The sequence below is a fragment of the Myotis lucifugus genome, unplaced genomic scaffold (genome assembly GCF_000147115.1).
Source record: "Myotis lucifugus unplaced genomic scaffold, Myoluc2.0 scaffold_950, whole genome shotgun sequence".
NCBI lineage: Eukaryota > Metazoa > Chordata > Mammalia > Chiroptera > Vespertilionidae > Myotis > Myotis lucifugus.
Window position 1 is genome coordinate 1 of NW_005871998.1, and position 18,675 is coordinate 18,675.

At 52.5% G+C, this 18,675-nt stretch overlaps 1 protein-coding gene and 1 pseudogene across 3 annotated transcripts in view; one reads left to right on the top strand and one right to left on the bottom strand.

Moving 5' to 3' along the window:
• Window positions 1-165: 165 nt before the first annotated feature.
• On the top strand, window positions 166-976 carry LOC102434063 (annotated as a pseudogene).
• Window positions 977-5,297: 4,321 nt separating this feature from the next.
• Window positions 5,298-18,675, bottom strand: part of DHRS7B (dehydrogenase/reductase 7B) — a 52,054-nt gene continuing 38,676 nt past the window's right edge. For all 3 annotated transcript variants that reach the window (XM_006106927.3, XM_023747682.1, XM_023747681.1), the window contains exons 3-7: window positions 17,989-18,098; window positions 11,163-11,379; window positions 10,324-10,416; window positions 7,105-7,257; window positions 5,298-5,722 (exon numbers count right to left, since the gene is read on the bottom strand). In XM_006106927.3, coding sequence (XP_006106989.2) covers window positions 5,517-5,722; window positions 7,105-7,257; window positions 10,324-10,416; window positions 11,163-11,379; window positions 17,989-18,098 — 779 coding nt within the window. In that variant the 3' untranslated portion in view covers window positions 5,298-5,516. The remainder of the gene's footprint in view (window positions 5,723-7,104; window positions 7,258-10,323; window positions 10,417-11,162; window positions 11,380-17,988; window positions 18,099-18,675) is intronic.

Consider the following 18,675-nt stretch of genomic DNA (forward strand, 5'->3'; position numbering starts at 1 on the left):
GCAGAACCCGCCACAGAGCCTTCCCTTAGTGTTTAGAAAGAAACGTATTAAGTGGTCTCACCTAAATCCTGGTGAGTCCGGCCTACTTCCTAAAGGGTGAGCTGTTGCGCCCCCGACTTGTACCATGTGCCTGAGATTTCAATTGGGGGAACCGCCCACACCCAGTTCAGCGACAAGTTGAACAGTCCCTGGAAGCCCAGTACAAGTACATCGTGGATGAAGCCCACCGCGATGGGGGATGAGACCGCACGCTGCTCACCGGGGGGCAACTGTCTGCCACAAGACCACCGTGCTGGCGGGCACCGCTTGCCTCTTCACCCCACTGGCACTGCCCCTAGATTACTCCCACTACATCTCCCTGCCCGCGGGCGTGCTGAGCCTGGCCTGCTGCACCCTCTACGGCATCTCCTGGCAGTTTGACCCCTGCTGCAAGTACCAAGTGGAGTACGACGCCTATAAACTGTCCCGCCTGCCCCTGCACACACTCACCTCCTCCACCCCCGTGGTGCTGGTCCGGAAGGACGACTTGCACAGAAAGAGACTGCACAACACGATAGCGCTCGCCGCCCTGGTGTACTGTGTAAAGAAGGTGTACGAGCTCTACGCCGTATGATCGCACGCCCCGAGGGAGCAGGCAGCCGGCCCACAGGAGACAGCAGAGTATGCAGGTCGCACAGGAACATTTTTTTGCTCCATGAGGCAATGGAGCCCGGGAAGGTGTTTGGTTTAATAGTTGTTATTTTTTAAAAATAACACAGATCACAAATGTACCAAGGGTTTTTTCAACTCGCCTCACTAAGCTGTGGATTTCTGCAACCCACAGGGAGTCTGAGGCCATGGGATTCTGACTGGGCATGGAATGTTGATGGGAGCTGAGGGGGGTGAGTGTGCTGGGGTGGGGTCTTGAAGTTTATTGTTTAACTACCTTCCAGAGCCAACCAGAAGCAATTGACCATTAAAATGATGAGAATTTCAACTCCAGGTGTCTTTGCTTTTCATGACTGTGCCAGTAGCTGCTGCAGTCGGCCCGTGGATGGCACCAGAGGCTGCCCTGCGTCTGGCTGCAGCCGGCGTCAGCACGTGAGTAGAGCAGGCCCTGAACAGGAAAGGCTTAGACCCACCCAGAGACATCTCCTGTCTCACCTGGCCTTGCTTCCCAGGCCAGGCGATTGCGCTGCTGAGATTTTATGTTGAGAAAACCCAGCACATTTCGAACATTGTGGACAGCTGACGGTGCGTTACCGATTGTCGAAGTCGCGCGCTCAGATTTACTGATGCAAGTACATCACACAGCTCCTTTTAATTAATATCCGTTTGAGGCCCAAGCAGCGCAATCGCACTGCTTGGTATTTCTCGACATAAAATAAAACAAGCGCTATCACGCTGTTTGGGTCTTTTCGTACTCATTTAGAGAAAGCGTGGTTGCGCTGTTTGGGATTCTTCGACAGTGTTTTTTCAATACCCCCTGGGACTCAAACGGTTAAAGCACTGGAGCTGTTCCTCACGTGCCCTGAGCAGGCCTGTTCCCAGGTGCCGAGTCCTGTGCTGCTTGCACACCGAAAGGCCTGTGAGCGCCACCTTCCACTTTCCCTCTAAGCCTTTGCGTAAATGGAATTATCCCTCCACGAAGAAGTTGGGCCCCTGCCTTAACGGCAGCTTTCCCAAGACCTGCTCTCAGCCATCCTTGAGCTATGGAAGGGTCAGGGCCCATCCGCAAGGTCATCCTGGAGAGCAATGCCAATCTGTACGAAGGCCTCAGGCGATGGACATTTTTTCTAGACCCAGAGCTTTAAAGGTGAAAGGCACCCATGGTGGGGCAAGCCCTTGAGATCTTGCTCCTGGGCAGCCTGGTTCAGATAAACTCACAGAAATTCAAAAACAAAACAAGGAGCCTATGGCCACCAGCTGGAGAGACTGCTTGAACTCTAAGGGCCCTGGAGACACTAATCACTCGGTTGAGTGCCAGGGGCCAGAAACCGTGTTGGGTAAACACTACTGTTTCCATGGTGGTCTGGTCACTGGGACCCGGCAAATTGGCAGTGATCCCAGACAGACCTCAGCTCAACTGCGCGATGCCCACGACTGGGCTGCCTGACTGCTGGCCCCTGAGCCTGCTGGGCAGGAAGGGTACGTGTTGTAATAGCCCAGATTTGGACAGGGAGCCCCATGCCCTGCCTGCAAATCAGGTTTCCTGGGGGAGGCAGATAGACGCAGACAAGCAGTGCCATTCCAGGCCTGCTGAGCAGCAGCCCTCGCCAGAAACGGAGGCCAGGTGCACGGCACAAATTGATTGCTGTCGGGTGGACCAGCCCCGGTTCTGAAATGCCACCTTAACTGTGTCCATGCCGGAATGAGCACAGACTAGCTGAGTGGTGCCCCAGGCAGGGAAGGAGCCGTAGAGCCACCTCCCACATCGGGGTGTCTGGCCCTCTGCTGGTGCCCGATGTACCTATTCTGCCACCTTCCACCTAGACACAGCTGACATGGGTCATGCTCACGTTACCAGGCCACAGCGCTCTTGAAGAAACGAAATAGCTGCCACCTGAGAGGAAGCAGAGGCCAGGTGAGGTGGGCCTCCTCTGCTGAGTCCACAGGCATGAGCCCCGTGTGTGTGCTTGTGACTGGGTCATGCCGTTGACCTAGTACCCGAGTCTGGTTTTAACTACCTGCCTTCCTCCAATTTCAGAGAAGAGCAAACTTGGACGGTCTCTCTCCTTGGTCCCGTCTGTCAGCTCCCTCCAGAACAGTATGCACATCTGGTTCGGCAGCTGTCAGTCCCTGAGGGGGAGAAGGGAGCTCTCTGCTCAGTGCTGCTGGGAGCCAGGCCGAGTGTCCGGCAGCTGTGCCCTCGGCACAGGTGTGCACAGCCTCTGTCGGGAAAAACTCATTCGGTTTTGTTTTTCAGACTCTGATTTTGGCATAAAGCACAGGACAGTGAAACGCCAAGAATCTTGTAAAGTGGAAGGTGTCTTTGAACTTTATCTGAAGGCAGAACTAAGAATCGTGCTTTTCCAACCTACCCATCAGAAGCAAGAATAAAAGATGGGAAAACCACCTTCAAGGACGGAAGAGAGAAACTGGACACCACTACCCCTGGGGGCAGACATTCAAACGTGGGTTTGAGCCAAAGGCCAGGCCTGACCCAGCTCCCCTCTTTGGGATGCTCTTGTGCGGGGTGCACTCACCCTCAGACAGCTGCTCACTGCCATCCACGTCACAGCTCCACAAGCCCCACCTTTACCAAACCTGCTCTCCAGGGAGCGGCACCCAGGAGGGCTTAGGTGTAACCTGGGCATCAGAGAGCCCTGAGCCACCGGCCCCTCAGTCCGCCTCCTAGTGGCTGAGGGCAGAGCATCTGTGGTGCGAGCACACCTGTGGTACCTCAGACCCTGCCGACCCGAGAGCCAAGCAGACAGTGGACCTAGCTAGTTTTAATGGATTTGTTTGTATTCTATCACTTTCTATTTATACGGTAGAATACAAAGTTTCTATAATAAGCCTTAGACAGTGAGCTGCGTATGTAAAAAAAAAATGTTAGGCAGCTCAGCCCATGGGGCTCAGTGGTTGAGCATCGACCTATGAGCCAGGTTTGATTCCCCAGTCAGAGCACATACGCGGGTTGCAGGTTCCATCCCCAGTGTGAGGGTGCAGGAGGCAGCTGATCAACGACTCTTCGATGTTTCTCTCCCCCTCTCTGAAATCAATAAAAATATATTTTAAAAACCACAGAACGTTAGGCAAGTAAACACTCAGTGATATTCAATGTGATTCACATGTCATAGATAGGTTGAGACCCTTTTTGTCTGCTCCAAGCCGCTTCCCAGCCTACACCTGAGGCCACTGTTGCAGCTGCTCCCAAACCACTCACCTCCACACACAGCCACAGCCATGGCCACCGCCTGGAGGGCAGTGCCCCCCACCGGCCCCAGCTGCTGGCCATTTACTTAATGGAGAGGAAAGGACAGCACCCAGACAGGGCCCTTTAGAAAGTACCAGCCAAGGAGTGTCCAGGGAGAGCTGTTCTCATCCCACCTACAGAGACAGCGTCCTGGCTGCCTCCGAGGGATGCTGGCGTTGGCATGTCTGACCAGCCAGGCGTCAGCGTGGCGCCACTGCCGGCTCTAGTCCACTCTTTCCTCGTATGGAAGGAGCCCTTTCCCCACGCCAGGAGGGAGGGAGCTGGTTTCTGAGGAAAGTGAAAAGCCATGTGTCGCGTGTATATCCATCCACATTCCAGCCACGGGTCCTGGGATGGACGTGTGGGCGCGTGGGAGCTGGGGTAGGTCACCACATCCAACCCACTCCTCATCCTCCAACTTTCAGGAAACTTGCGAGCCTTGAACACCCGACTCACAGGCTGCTCTGGCCGTTGTCATTTGGGGAGTAGCTGCTGAAATGGCAATTAGGACGGAGTGCACGATACAGTGTGACGTGCGAGGGACTTACTCCAAGGCGGGGAAGCCTACACAGTGGACCCCCATTTCCACTGTCAGCTCCAATAGGGGGAAGTTTCGTTCTGAACTGAGGTGTGAAGCTGACCGAAGGAACCTCAACCGTGGAGTGTTAGTAAGTCTGCCACAGGCACACTCTCTGGCTACTCTCAACCGTCACAGCCAACAAGTGGCTGCTTCCACCAGGGAGAGCCCCCAGCCCGGCCGCATGGCTCAGAGGCTGAGCGTCGACCTAGGAACCAGGAGACCACAGTTCATTCCATCAGGGCACACGACTGGGTTGCGGGCTCGATCCCCAGTGGGAAAAGTGCAGGACGTAGCCGATCAATGATTCTCTCCCATCATTGGTGTTTCTCTCTCCCTCCCCCTTTCTCTCTGAAATAAAAAATATTTTTTTAAAAAGAGTCCCCGCCCCCGACCAGATTCCGAGCCTCACACCAGCGGACACATGGACCACGTGTCCTTTTCCCGTAGATGCGGTCTCCTTAGTGCGTCTCCTCTGGGAGTGGCGCCTGGTCCTGCAGGGCTGGGGTGGGGGGGAGGGGGGGTTGGTCAGCAGGGAAATGGGAACCCTTTTCTGGTCCTAGAACTGGTGCCACTGGGAGGTCAGTGATGGTCACATTAGCCCCCAGCTGGGCTGAAGGGGACACTGCAGGGCCTGGGGGTGGAGGGGAAGGACGGCATCTTACACACAGGCTTCTCCCTTGGGGCCAAACCATTAGGAGAGTGGTCCTGGGTGAGTCAGATGTGGACAGCGAGGCCGAGGCGCCGTCAGGATGTCTGCTGGTTTCCAGATGGAAACCCGTTCTGGGAGCCGGCGGAAGCTGGGATCTGAAGGAGGCACAGTTATCTAGCCCTCGAGGACTAGGGCTCATGTGTCCATTCGTTTATTTCACGTTCTCAGCATTAAAACCCAGCTCCTTACTCCTCAGGGCCGGCCTCACGGCGGGAGGCCTGCTGCCGCTGTGCTCCGGTCTCGCCCAGCAGGCCGGCCAGGGCTCCGCAGGGGAAGTGCCTCCGGCCTCCACCCCGACAAGCACCCAGGACAGCAGCCCTGCGGTGGCACTAGGAGTCCTTGGGCTTCTGCTCCTTCCGGGCCCGGGAAGCCATGAGGCGGAAGAAGAGCGCGGGGGCCAGCGTTCGCAGGTAAATGGCCAAGGAAGGCGCCAGGCTGGCCAGGACCACATCCTCCTTCTTCTTCGCCACGGCAGCCAGGACGTCTCGGGCCACGTCCGCAGGCACTCGGCCCTGGGCGGTGGTCTCGTCCATAACTAAAGTGGACAAAAGAAACCCGTGAACTGGAAAGCACAAGTCCCTCCCGGCTGAGCTGCGTGGACCAGACCGTGGTGCAGTCAGCTCCCCAGCTTTCCATCGTGCACCCACCATCCTAGCTCTCCTGCACCCAGGACAGGAGGGCCCCTCCGTGGCTCAGGGTGTGAGCTGTGGGCAGGACATGGGGACGGAGGTGGAGCCGCCAGTGCTCAGGACCAGCCCAGGTGGAGTCAGAGGCAGGCGCTCACCACAGCCGAGGGTTTCCCGACCTTAAGAATCTGCGCCTTCGAAAGCACCAATGACTCCAGAAGGTGAGCCGCCAGTCAGCATGGGCGGCTGCTGAGGTCAGCCAGTGGGGGGAGGCCCTGGCCACATGCGCTCCCACTACTCAAGGGTCAGGTGCTCACTGCACGCGGAGCAGGAAGGCATCTGGGTTAGGGTTAGTGACAGCTGTGGGAGCCTGGGTGTTAGGCTGGTTAACAGTAACTGGTTCCTTCTTCCCTCATCATGACAATTTTGCCAAAAAAGTAGGACCCAGGGCAGGCACTGAGGAGGCCACTATCACAGACCATTAGAAACCGCACGCACGTTGTCCAAACCGCCTGCACTTCCTACCAGCATCTGTTCTCACTGTGTTTTTGTTAACACAGAAGAATAGGTTTCTGATTGTTGCTTATTTTTCAAATTCCAGGGGGAGTTTTTAGAAAAGATTCTTCTAGATAGAAGTAATATAAAAATGAATCTCTCTGGATCGATGCCTCCGTCTTGCCTCGTGAGTGAGAGCCACTGCCCTCAGGGCATGGGCCGTCTTGGCTCAGGCCAGCTGGGGAGCGTGCAGGGCCAGGGAGGCAGCACACGGAGGGCGCTCGGGGCCAGCAGGCCTGTCGCGCTGGGGGGAGCAGAGCTGGCTCCCGCAGCAGCACACCCATGGGCCAGCACACCGGAGAGGCAAAACCCACGGGTCTCTGCCGGCCTGAGCCTGCATCTGGGCCGCAGCTGGGCCACTGAGGTGACAGGCCAGCTCAGCTCTCTTCGGCTGAAGCCAGAGGGAGGTTCTGAGGGATGCGCCCACCTCACTCCGGAAGCTCACTGCTTTGAGTGCCCTGAAATCAGTTACTTCTCAAGCATGGTGGGTAGGGAACCCCTTGGGAGATGGGTTCGCTGGAAGACTGGCAGCATCTCAGCTCGGGGATCTCACTCCAGCCGGCAAGTCCTGCCCCGATGGTGCAGTGGGTGGTCCGGGGTAAAAGAAGCTTACCTGGTAGGCAGTACATGTGACCAACACCCCGTGGGTCTTCATTTTTTAAATTACATTCAAATGAGTGAGCAAACAATCATCAGCTAAGAGTTTTCTATAAAAGAAGAGGAACTGGAGCCTCACCTCCATATCTGGAGCCGTCGGCGGCGATGGCGTTGAGGGAGAGGTTGGTGCGGATGTAGCCGGGGCTGAGCACGGTCACCGCCACCCCGTGCTGCTCCAGCTCTGCGCGCAGACAGTCGCAGAAGGCCTGGGTTGCATGTTTGGAGGCTGCATCTGCAAAGGTGGTGGCCAGAGGCAGGGTGTGAGTTGGGGTGGGGCATGGCCTGGGGTGAGACCACATGTTCATTCTCTACTCAGGAAACTGGCCCTATAATTTAAGCTTAGACAGTGCAGTGTCACAGCAACACCCTTCCTCAGGAAACCAGACGGCACCCCGCCATCGGTTCTGCCTGAAGGATTTCGGAGGAAAGGAGCAGCCTGTCTCCAACTCTCTCCAAATGGTTCAGGAAAGAACGAGTATAAACTTCATGTACACATACGTGTGCGCACAGAGAACATGAAGCAAACATGTAAATGTTAACAACTGGCACAACGGGGGCTCTTTATTCTGTTCCTGCAACTTTTCTAAGACAGAAATTATTCTACTTTAAAAGGAAAAAACCCCACTTCATGCCTAATGGGTACAATATTCAATAGGACAGAGGATATGAAGTCGAGAAGTGAAAGTCCTGCCTTCCAATTTCACTCTCCAGAGGGCCGATGCGAATGGTCTCTGGGGGCTTATTTTTTATGTCCTATGTACACACATGTGACTTTACATGTAAGTAATTTCTTTACAGAATGAGCTCATACTGTTCATGTTATTCCTGTAAGTAGCTTTTTGCACCTGGTGGCAGCAGACTGGACAGACGGCTTCCATGCCGGCCACGCAGACCTGCCCGCTCCCCACAAGTCACCGACGAGGCGCCGGCCCGGAGGGGCCCATCACGGCTGCCCCCGGGTTTGTCACGGAGGCTGGCTCCCAGTGAGCACCTGGCATGCGCTCATGAAAGCCGCGGCCGGCTCTCCCGTGTATCTTGTCTGATGAGCTTCCACGCAGTGCGTTCACCTGGAAGAGCTACCCAGCTGGCTCCACCTCCGCCATGGAGCCCCTCTGCTCCTCCGGCTGCTCACAGCCTGAGGACAGGACCTCCAAAGGGGATGGAGACCCTACTGGACAGTCTCGGGAAGCACGCGGCATCTCCACTGAAAACAGTTTCCTCCAACTCAGACTTCCACGTGCTTCAGCCTTAGGAAAGGGGGATCCATCAGCCAATAAAACGGGAGGGGAAACCCAGGACATGGCACAGCGAGTCCCATGAGAAACTCAAGTGTCTGACCTTCCCCCAGCCGCGGGGCCAGATTCTTCGGGGCAGGCCAGGCGCTGGGGCTGCCCGAGGAGCTGGCGGGCAGGTGTGGCGAGAACCGCTCCCCAGCCGTGGTTCCAGGAGGCTGCCCAGGCCCCAGGGCTAAGAAGAGGGGGTCCTCCTGGGGCCTCCCGAGCCTGGTCGCCGCTGCCCACCAGGCACCTGCTCAGCACACCGTGGCTCCTCTCACCTCGTCCCCATGACAGCGCTCAGAGTGGGGGAGACTGCTACTCATCGGGGTTCACTGACGGGCCGAGCCCCCACATTTAGTCTGGTCATTACACAGTGCCCAGACCAACCACTATGCCCTCCGTTAGTCACAGGCCAAGTGGAGAACAAAACTCAGGTTACATCAAAGTAAAGTTTGGAAATCATTTTGTCCCAGGAACATGGTATATCCTAATTCTGACGTACCTGTTATTAACTGTTTATCATGTGCTTTACCATTTGCGATTTACGTACATAATCATCCCCGGGCCATCGGAGCAACCTTAGATGGCTGTCCTATGTCCCTGGCGCTGACACAGAACACCACCCTAGAAGCAAGTGTGGACACAGGGCTTTGAAATTCACAGGGGCCTTTTCACCTCCAAGTCTCGTTTCCCTGTAAAACAGCTTTGCGGGGCACCTCACGGCTGTAAGTCTCGTTTTATAAGAAGGGAAACGAGAGTCAAACAACTTGCCTGAGGACAGACAACTAGAACCAAGCGGCGAGCTGGGTGCAGGACAGCGAGCCTCCGCCGGGCCGCTGCTGTGCTCTGCGGGGCGGGCGCAGCCCAGCACGGGAGGTGGTGAGAGCAGAGGGGTCGGTTATAAGTATTTACTTCCAGAGGGTGGAGCAAAGGAAGGAGTTACTAGGACAGAAATTACCTCTGAAATCTTTTAACTTAAGGAAACTAGATTCTGCCCGAGCCGGTTTGGCTCAGTGGATAGAGAATCAGCCTTCGGACTGAAGAGTCCCGGATTCGATTCCCGGTCAGGGCACATACCCGGGGTGGGGCTCCATCCCCAGTCGGGGGCGTGCAGGGGGCAGCCAGTCAATGATTCTCATCATTGATGTTTCTATCTCCCTCTCCCTTCCTTTCTGAAATCAATAAAAATATACTTCTTAAATAAATTTAAAAAACTAGATTCAGTTTGCTTGCTGGTGCTACATGATGGCAGATTAATGAGATGAAATCTCAAGTTTTCGGCACAGTCACTCCCACACATGGAGGTGAGAGTGTGCACTGGAAGTCATTTGGAAGCTTTAATTATTTGGTCCTGACCTGTTTCCACTTTCGGGAATTCATCTCACCGAACCCTCCCGAGTGCCTAGAGATACAAGTATTTACCATGTTCTATGTAGTGCACCACTGTAAATGGTCAAAGACTGAAGGGGAAAAAATGAAATATCCAGGAAAATGGCTAAATTATGTCATATATCTACTCAATGAATTACTATATATCTACTTAAAAGGATTAGGTAAATCCCTATATACTACTGTAAAAAGATAACTGTCAAGTGAAATGAGCAAACCGCAAAACAGTATGCGTAGTGGGACTCCATTTCTGTGCGTTAGTAGGTCTGGAGGCATAAACGCCAGGGACGTGAGGTGACAGGACCTGGGGGGACATGGGATTGACCGTGGGGAACGCTGGGCGGCGGCCCCGGGTCACTAAGCAGCTCACCGTCCTGGGTTTCGCAGGGCTGACTGCCCCGCCCCCAGGCTGCCGGTGGAGACGGGGTGATGGAGCCGGGGATGATGGAGCCAGGGGTGCGAGTGGGCCAGGAGCAGAGCTGGGCCCGCCTGAACCCAGCATCCGCTCAGCAGGGCACTGAGGAGGCTGCTTCCTGTGCACCGAGCATTTCCCAAGGCTGCGTCCTGGGCTGACGGCGCGGATTCCCAGCCTCAGGGAAAACAACAGCGCTCCCAGCGGGGCGGAGACTCACAGGCAGACCGGAAGGGGACGCTGATCTTGCCCTGCACGCTGCTGATGGCGACCACGTGGCCTCGCCGCCGCTGGACCATGGAGGGCAGGAGCGCTGCGGGAGAGTCGGGGCTTCAGGAGAGGACTTCCTCTGGTCGCCGCCCCCCGCCCCCTGCCCCCCGCGAGAGGAGGCGGCCTCCATTGGATTTCACGGGCACCCGGAGGTGCACGGTGAAGCCCTCAGTGGGAGGAGCGTGTTCCGGGAACTTCTGGGCCTCCTGCACCCGCAGACCCCGCAGACCCCGCAGAGGGAGGCAGAGACAGAGCTCGCACACCGGGCCTCTCGCGGCAGCAAACCCCCCTTTTCAGGGGAGAGCCTCCCCCGGAGCCCAGGCCAGGCACAAGGACATCTCCACTCTGCGGGGTTCACAGCGCCACCAGGAGGAAAGGGGCGATGCTCTACAAATGAAGTGCCACTGCAGAGACCATCTGGACTTCAGACCAGAAATGCAAATAAAAGTCTGAAAAAGCTGCCCTGGCCGGTGTGGCTCAGTGGATAGAGCGCTGGCCTGCGGACCGAAGGGTCCAGGGTTCAATTCTGGTCAGGGGCACATGCCCGGGTTGTGGGCTCGACCCTCAGTGGGAAGTGTGCAGGAGGCAGCCGATCAAGGATTCTCATCATTGATGCTTCTCTCTCCCTCACCCTCTCTCTTCCTCCCTGAAATCCATCTGGGAAAGCAAGCACCCGAGCTGTAAATGACAGCACGTTTCCAGGGTGAAATAGAGGAGGAGGAACCAAGGGAAGTGAAAACACACAAACCATCCTGTCCGTGTGCTTTTCTCTTCCATCTGAGCCGTTACCTTTCGTCAGAGCGATGGGGCCGAAGTAGTTGGTCTCCATGACTCTCCTGTCCACGTCCACGGGGGTGTCCAGGATGGTGCCGCGGTAGCTGACCCCCGCGTTGTTGACGAGCACGTCCACGTGGCCGAAGCACTGCAGGATTTCAGCTGCGGCCGCAACGGTGGCCCCGGTGTCCGCCAGGTCGAAGGTCACCATGCGAGGCGTGTGTGTCTGCACCTGGTCAGACATGACAGAAACGAAACACACCTCAGAGTGACAGGCACGTGGGCACGTGTCCCTCCAGGCAGAGCACAGGCCGCGGGGCACCCTGCCACAGAGTTCATGCCTGCCCGGGCGGAAGGAGCATGTGAGAGAGGAGGAGCCACACAGACATGAGAAGCCTGGGGCCCCGGGCCCCGATGATCAGAGCCTCAGGACCGACCCTGTGGCAGCCCAGCTTCCAGGCGGCTTCGACAGCACCCCGTCTGACCCGCCGGAGGACAAGCCTGTCCCCACTACGCGCTGCTGGTCTGGGCGATCCATTCCTGCGACAGACCGAAGTCATCGCAACCCGTTCGGAGAGATCCGGGCGATGGCCGTGGTGCAGACAGCAGTTTGCCACAAGGCAGGCGGCCGCAACGGCTGCAGGGAAGTCCTTTAAGCTGATGGCCAATGGCTGTCCGTGCTATGGGGAAGGTCCCAAGCAGCCCAAGGAAAAGCAAAGAGACAGAACCACAGACTCTGGCATCAAGCGGAGCCCGGCCCAGGCCTGCCAGGAGCTCTCCTCCTCCTGCTGCAGAAGCAGCCTCTGCAGCTACTTCAACCCGCCCAGGCCTCTGGCTGTGGGGAACACCACCTGGCGCCACCCCTGGAATTGCCCCGCCCTACCCCCAGGTTTGGGGCCACCTGTGTTCCACCCAATGGGACCCCCGCCCCTTTCCTGAGGCCCCAGGACCAATGCACTCTGCTTCTCAGGACCCTCGGAGAACGGGGCTCCGCTGGAAACAGCAGCCCTGGCAGAGCCACATTCTGGGGCTCACAGAAGACAGGCAGTCCTCCGGTGACGTCAGACTCGATGCACATCGTTTCCCGGTTATGTTGCCATCTCCCATTTATTTATAAAAAAAAAAGTTCCATCATTTCGACGTATGTACATATGTTTTTTTTTAACTTTTTTCTTTTTAAATGTATTTCTTTTAGTTTCAGAGAGGAAGGGAGAAGGAGAGAGATAGAAACATCAATGATGAGAGAGAATCATTGATCGGCTGCCTCCTGCACACCCCCCACTGGGGATTGAGCCTGCAACCCAGGCATGTGCCCTTGGCCGGAATCGAACCTGGGACCCTTCAGTCCACAGGCCGACACTCTATCCACTGAGCCAAGCTGGCCAGGGCTGTTTTTTATTATTTATTTACCACAAGCAAAGGTCAGGAATTGTTATCTTTCTTTTAAATTTTTTTTACTGTTTCCCTTCATTACTGCTGTATCTGTGCTCCCTGTGAGTGACGTAAGTGCTTATGTAGATGGGTTCCGACTTACGGCGAAAATCGAGGTACGACGCACCATAGGAACGGATCTCTGACGTAACCCAAGGACCTACTGTATATGATTGTCTAACCACTATGTTGTACTCCTGAAATTAATACAAAATAATATTGAATGTACACTGTAATTGAAAAATAAAATTTAAAAGAGTAGCAAAAAAATTAAGTTGTCATACCTCTTGGAAAAGTATAATTTTAAAAAACAACAGAAAATAACAAGTGTTGGCAAGTATGTACAGAAATTTGGAAACTTGTGCATTGCTGGTGGAAATATAAAATGGTACAGTTGCTGTGGAAAATAGTTCGGCAGTTCCTCAAAAGGTTAAATAGAAAACTACTATATCCACACGTTCCTACTCCTAGGTGTACCAGTTAATAATGTGGATTTTGTAATCAAAGAAAACACGATAATTTCAAGAGAAACATCAAAAGTGCTTTATTCAAAGTAATGTGCATCGCCAGCTACACATTTCCCCCATCTTTCAGGTAATTTGTGGATACCATCCCAGTAAAACTTTTCTTGTTTTGAAGCAAACCATTCAGAGACCCAACTTTCCACTTCTTCGTACATCTTGAAGTGCTGCTCAGAAAGTGCGTGTGCCATCGATCGGAACAAGTGGTAATCTGAAGGAGCAAGGTCTGGTGAATACGGTGGGTGGGTTCATACTTCCCAGGCAAGATCTTTTAACGTGTCTTTAACTGGTTTTGAAGTGTGTGATGGTGCGTCATCATGAAGCAAAATTACTTTGCCGTGTCTTCTGGCACATTCTGGTCGTTTCATGATTAAAGCGTGGTTAGAATTGATTATTTGTTGTCAGTAGTGATCAGTACTAACGGTTTCACCTGGTTTTAGAAGCTCATAATACACCACACCTTCCTGATCCCACCAAACACAAAACAATGTCTTCTTTCCAAAGCGATTTGGCCTTGCAGTCGATGTTAATGGTTGACCTGGATCAACCCATGATTCTGTGCATCTGGGATTCTCAAAAAAAAATCCACTTTTCAAGGAGAAACCAAGATGGCGGCATAGGTAAACACCTGAAATTGCTGCCTCACACAACCACTTCAAAAATACAACTAAAAGACAAAACAGACATCATCCAGAACCACAGGAAGGCTGGCTGAGTGGAAATTCTACAACTAGAAGGAAAGAGAAAAGCACACTGAGACTCAGGAGGTGCGGAAGTAAAGTGCAGAGGTACGGAGGCTCAAGCGCGCGTGGAAAGGGGCTGGCAACGGAAGACGCCAGTGTCTCGGGAGGGAGTCTCAAGCTCCTGATTGCTCTGAACTCCAGTTCCGGGTGAGTCTCTGGTGACCCAGACTCAAAGGGGGAGAAACTGGACTGTCTGGCAGCAGGCGGAACTCGAGGGCGGCTTTCTCAGAGGTGCTTGCAGCGATTACTGGGACACTGAAACACGGGACTTCTTAGGGCAGGACTGAGGATCAGCCATAGCTGTTTGCTCCGCCCTGTTGATTCCCTGAGACCCCGCCCCACCCAAGCTGTGAGCAGAGGCTTTTGCATATGAATGGGCTGGCCCTCTGAGATCTAAAATTACCTAACAAACTGCAGCTGGGTCAGAAAGACCCAGAACTTCCAAAAGAAGGCCCAAGGCCCCACAGCAGCTTGCATTGCTTCACAGCTGGCCTCATCTGGGCATCTCCAAACCCCAAACAAGGAAGAGGAACCTGCAGATCTCTCCACAGCTCCTGCTGGGTAGCCTCAGGAAGAGGCTAAATTAGCACCTCCTTAGAGATCCAAGAGCCAGTGTACCCAGTGGTCAGAGTGGGACCATCCAGATTACAACTCCTCAGATCCATAAGGGACACACTCAGGGGGCAGACTCAGTGAGCACCAAAGCCCCACTGAAGCAAGTCTTGCCCCAGAAGGGTGTCTCCAGCACAGAAGTTCTCCCACTGCAGAAGGGGCTGATTCTCACAGCCAATTGGCCTGGAGGTCAATTCCTCCCAGTGATACCTACAACAATCAAGGCTTAACTACAACAAGACTGTGCACACAGCCCACAAAGGGGTGCACCAAGAGTGTCCACCTCAGGTAACTGGGGAGACTGAGCCACTGGGCCCTATAGGACACCTAGCACAGAAAGCCACTCTATCAACACAGGGAAGCATAAAAAATGCGGAGACAAAGAAACAGGTCACAAATGACAGAAATGGAAGAAAGCAAACTACTGGATATAGAGTTCAAAACCACACTTCTAAGGTTTTTCAAGAATTTTCTAGAAACCGCCAATAAATTTAGTGAGACCCTCAAGAAATCTAGTGAGACCCTCGAGGATATGAAAAAGGACCAACTAGAAATTAAGCATACACTGACTGAAATAAAGAATATTATACAGACTCCCAACAGCAGACTAGAAGATCGCAAGAATCAAGTCAAAGATTTGAAATACGAAGAAGCAAAAAACAACCAACCGGAAAAACAAAAAGAAAAAAGAATCCAAAAATATGAAGATAGTGTAAGGAGCCTCTGGGACAACTTCAAGCGTACCAACATCCGAATTATGGCGGTGCCAGAAGAAGAGAGAGAGCAAGATATTGAAAACCTATTTGAAGAAATAATGACAGAAAACTTCCCCTACCTGGTGAAAGAAATAGACTTCCAAGTCCAGGAAGCGCAGAGAACCCCAAACAAAAGGAATCCAAAGAGGACCACACCAAGACACATCATAATTAAAATGCCAAGAGCAAAAGACAAAGAGAGAATCTTAAAAGCAGCAAGAGAAAAACAGTCAGTTACCTACAAGGGAGTACCCATACGACTCTCAGCTGATTTCTCAACAGAAACTTTGCAGGCCAGAAGGGAATGGCAAGAAATATTCAAAGTGCTGAATACCAAGAACCTACAACCAAGATTACTTTATCCAGCAAAGCTATCATTCAGAATTGAAGGTCAGATAAAGAGCTTCACAGATAAGGAAAAGCTAAAGGAGTTCATCACCACTAAACCAGTATTATACGAAATGCTGAACGGTATCCTTTAAGAAGAGGAAGAAGAAAAAGGTAAAGATACAAATTGTGAACAACAAACATGCATCTATCAACAAGTGAATCTAAGAATCAAGTGAATAAATAATCTGATGTACAGAATGAACTGGTGATTATAATGAATCAGGGACATAGAAAGGGAATGGACTGACTATTCTTGGGGGGAAAGGGGAATGGGAGATGCGGGAAGAGACTGGACAAAAATCGTGCACCTATGGATGAGGACAGTGGGTGGGGAGTGAGGGCGGAGGGTGGGGCGGGAACTGGAAGGAGGGGAGTTATGGGGGGGGGGAAAGAGGAACAAATGTAATCTGAACAATAAAGATTTAATTTTAAAAAAAAAAAGAGGAAGAAGAAGAAAAAGGTAAAGACAAATTATGAACAACAAATACACATCTATCAACAAGTGAATCTAAAAAACAAGTGAATAAATAATCTGATGAAAAGAATAAACGGGTGAATATAATAGAATCAGGGGCATAGAAAGGGAGTGGACTGACTATTCTCAGGGGAAAAGGTGTGTGGGGCGTGCGGGAAGAGACTGGACAAAAATCGTGCACCTATGGATGAGGACAGTGGAGGGAGGTAAGGGCAGAGGGTGAGATGGGAACTGGGTGGAGGGGAGCTATGGGGGGAAAACAGAGGAACAACTGTAATAATCTGAACAATAAAGATTTAATTTAAAAAAAAGAAAAAAAAGATTTTCGTGCTATTGAAGCTACATTTTACTAATGACTTTTCGGTTTTCCATTTGTCCTTTGTTCAGTTGATGTGGTACCCATTTTCCTTCCTTTAAAATCGTTCCCATTGCTTGTAAATGATCAGAATTGTTTGCTGAGCAACGTTGAATCTTTCTGCAAGTTGTTTTTTAGTTTGACATGCATCTTCATCCAATAATGCTTGTAATTGTTGGTCTTCAAATTTTTTCAGTTAACCTGGACGTTCTTTGTCTTTCACATCGACATCATCACTTTTAAAGCATTTAAACCAGCGTTCACAAGTATCTTGAGATGGAGCATGTTCACCATAAGCTTCCCGAAATATTCGATAACTTTTTCTTCAAAATAAATAATGAATTAAAACTTCCCGCAAATGCTCTTTTATTGGCATGAAATTCGACATTTTTAAGTGTAAAAATATCTATGATGTTAACACCTTCAGCAAATTTGACATACGAAGTTTTGAAGCTTGCTGTCAATACAACAAAATAACATATATGTCAAATCGCATATATATCAACATATGTGTAACTCCATCTATTGAAAAAAATCCGCATTACTAACTGGTACACCTAGTATATCCAAAAAAATCGAAAGCAGGGACTTAAACAGATACATGCACACCAATGTTCACAGTAGCATTCACAATAGCCAAAAAGTAGAAACAACTATAGTGTCCATCAACAAATAAATGGATAAACAAAACGTGGTGTACACATACAATGAAATATTTTTCTGCCATAAAAAGTGATGAAATTTTAAAAAATATTTTAATTGATGTTTAGAGACAGAAGAAGGGAGAGGGAGAGAGAAAAACATCAATGTGAGAACGAAACTGATTGGCTGCCTGTCCTCTACCGGGGACTGAGCCCGCAACCCAGGTATGTGCCCTGACTGGGAATCAAACCGGCAACCTTTTGGTGCACGGGACAACATCCCACCAACTGAACCACACAGGCCAGGGCAAAAGGATAAAGTTTTGATACATGCTACAATATGGATGAACTTTTAAAACATTATGCTTAGTGAAGTAGCCAGACATAAAAGGACAAACATTGTCTTTTTCCACGTACATGAGGGATCTAGAACAGGCAGATTCAGAGACAGAAAGTAGCACGGAGGTTTCCGGGGCTGGGGAGAGGGTATGGATGAATTAAGGTTTAATGGGTACAGATTTTGTCAGGGATGCTGAAACAGGTTTGGGTAGAGAGTGGTGATAATTACGTACATTGTGCGTGTATTTCATGCCACCGAGTGGTACACTTATAAATGGGTAAACTGATACTGTGTTATATCTATTTCTCCATAATTAAAATTTTAAAAGTCATCACTAACCTGCCCTCGTCCTGCCCAACAGAAGAGCCGGGCAGGTGCCAGTGGGTGAAGGGGAGGGAGCAGGGCCAATAGGCGGTGGTGGGTCTGACCATGGCAGCCCTGCCTTGGCCGGCTGCGGAGCAGCTGCTATGGCAGCCTGCGGCCACCTGTACAGGGACCACGTCCAGTAGCCCAGGGGCCACTATCTCAGCAGAGGACAGACTGACCCTTCTCCCCAGAAGACGCGCCCGTGGACTCACCTCGGAGGCCCGAGAAGCGGCGAGTTCTTTGGCGAGCTGCTCCAGGGCCTCTCTGTTCCGCCCGCAGAGCACCAGCTTCGCGCCCGCGGCGTGGAAGACCTTGGCGCACTCTGGAGGGAGAAGAGAACCTGATGTCTGAGACAGTTCAGGGCCTGCCTCCCGTGCAGCTCCCACTTACCCCGTGTTCCATCATCTGTCTTGTTTCTACACGCATAGAACATGTATGTGCTAGCCCCAGTGACGGGCCAGGCATGGCGCCAGGAACTGGGGTCCAGTGATGAAGGAGCCCCAGAGAGCTGGCGTCTGGGGCGGGACAGGCATCACAGAGCGAGGGGAGGCCGGCCTGGCTGACGGACTGCTAGGTGCTGTGCTCAGAACTTCCCATCATCTTCTTTAGCTCTGAAGAACCTGTGAGCTCACCCCATGTTCACGACGGAGCAAGCTCAGCAAGGTCAACCAGGCAGTGCCAGCTACTGTGCTGTGCTGGTCTAGGCCTACTTTCTAGCACAACCCAGATGCTGCCCAAGTCATTTTAATGCAACAGGCACATATCTACCAGGGGCACTCACACGGGTCTGTGGAAACACAGAGACACAGGGCTCTGTTGAGAGGGGCTGGGGGCCTGAGGGGCTCTTTTCTGGATAAGGCAGAGGGGGCAGGGGGAGCAGAAGGGGCAGGGGGAGCAGG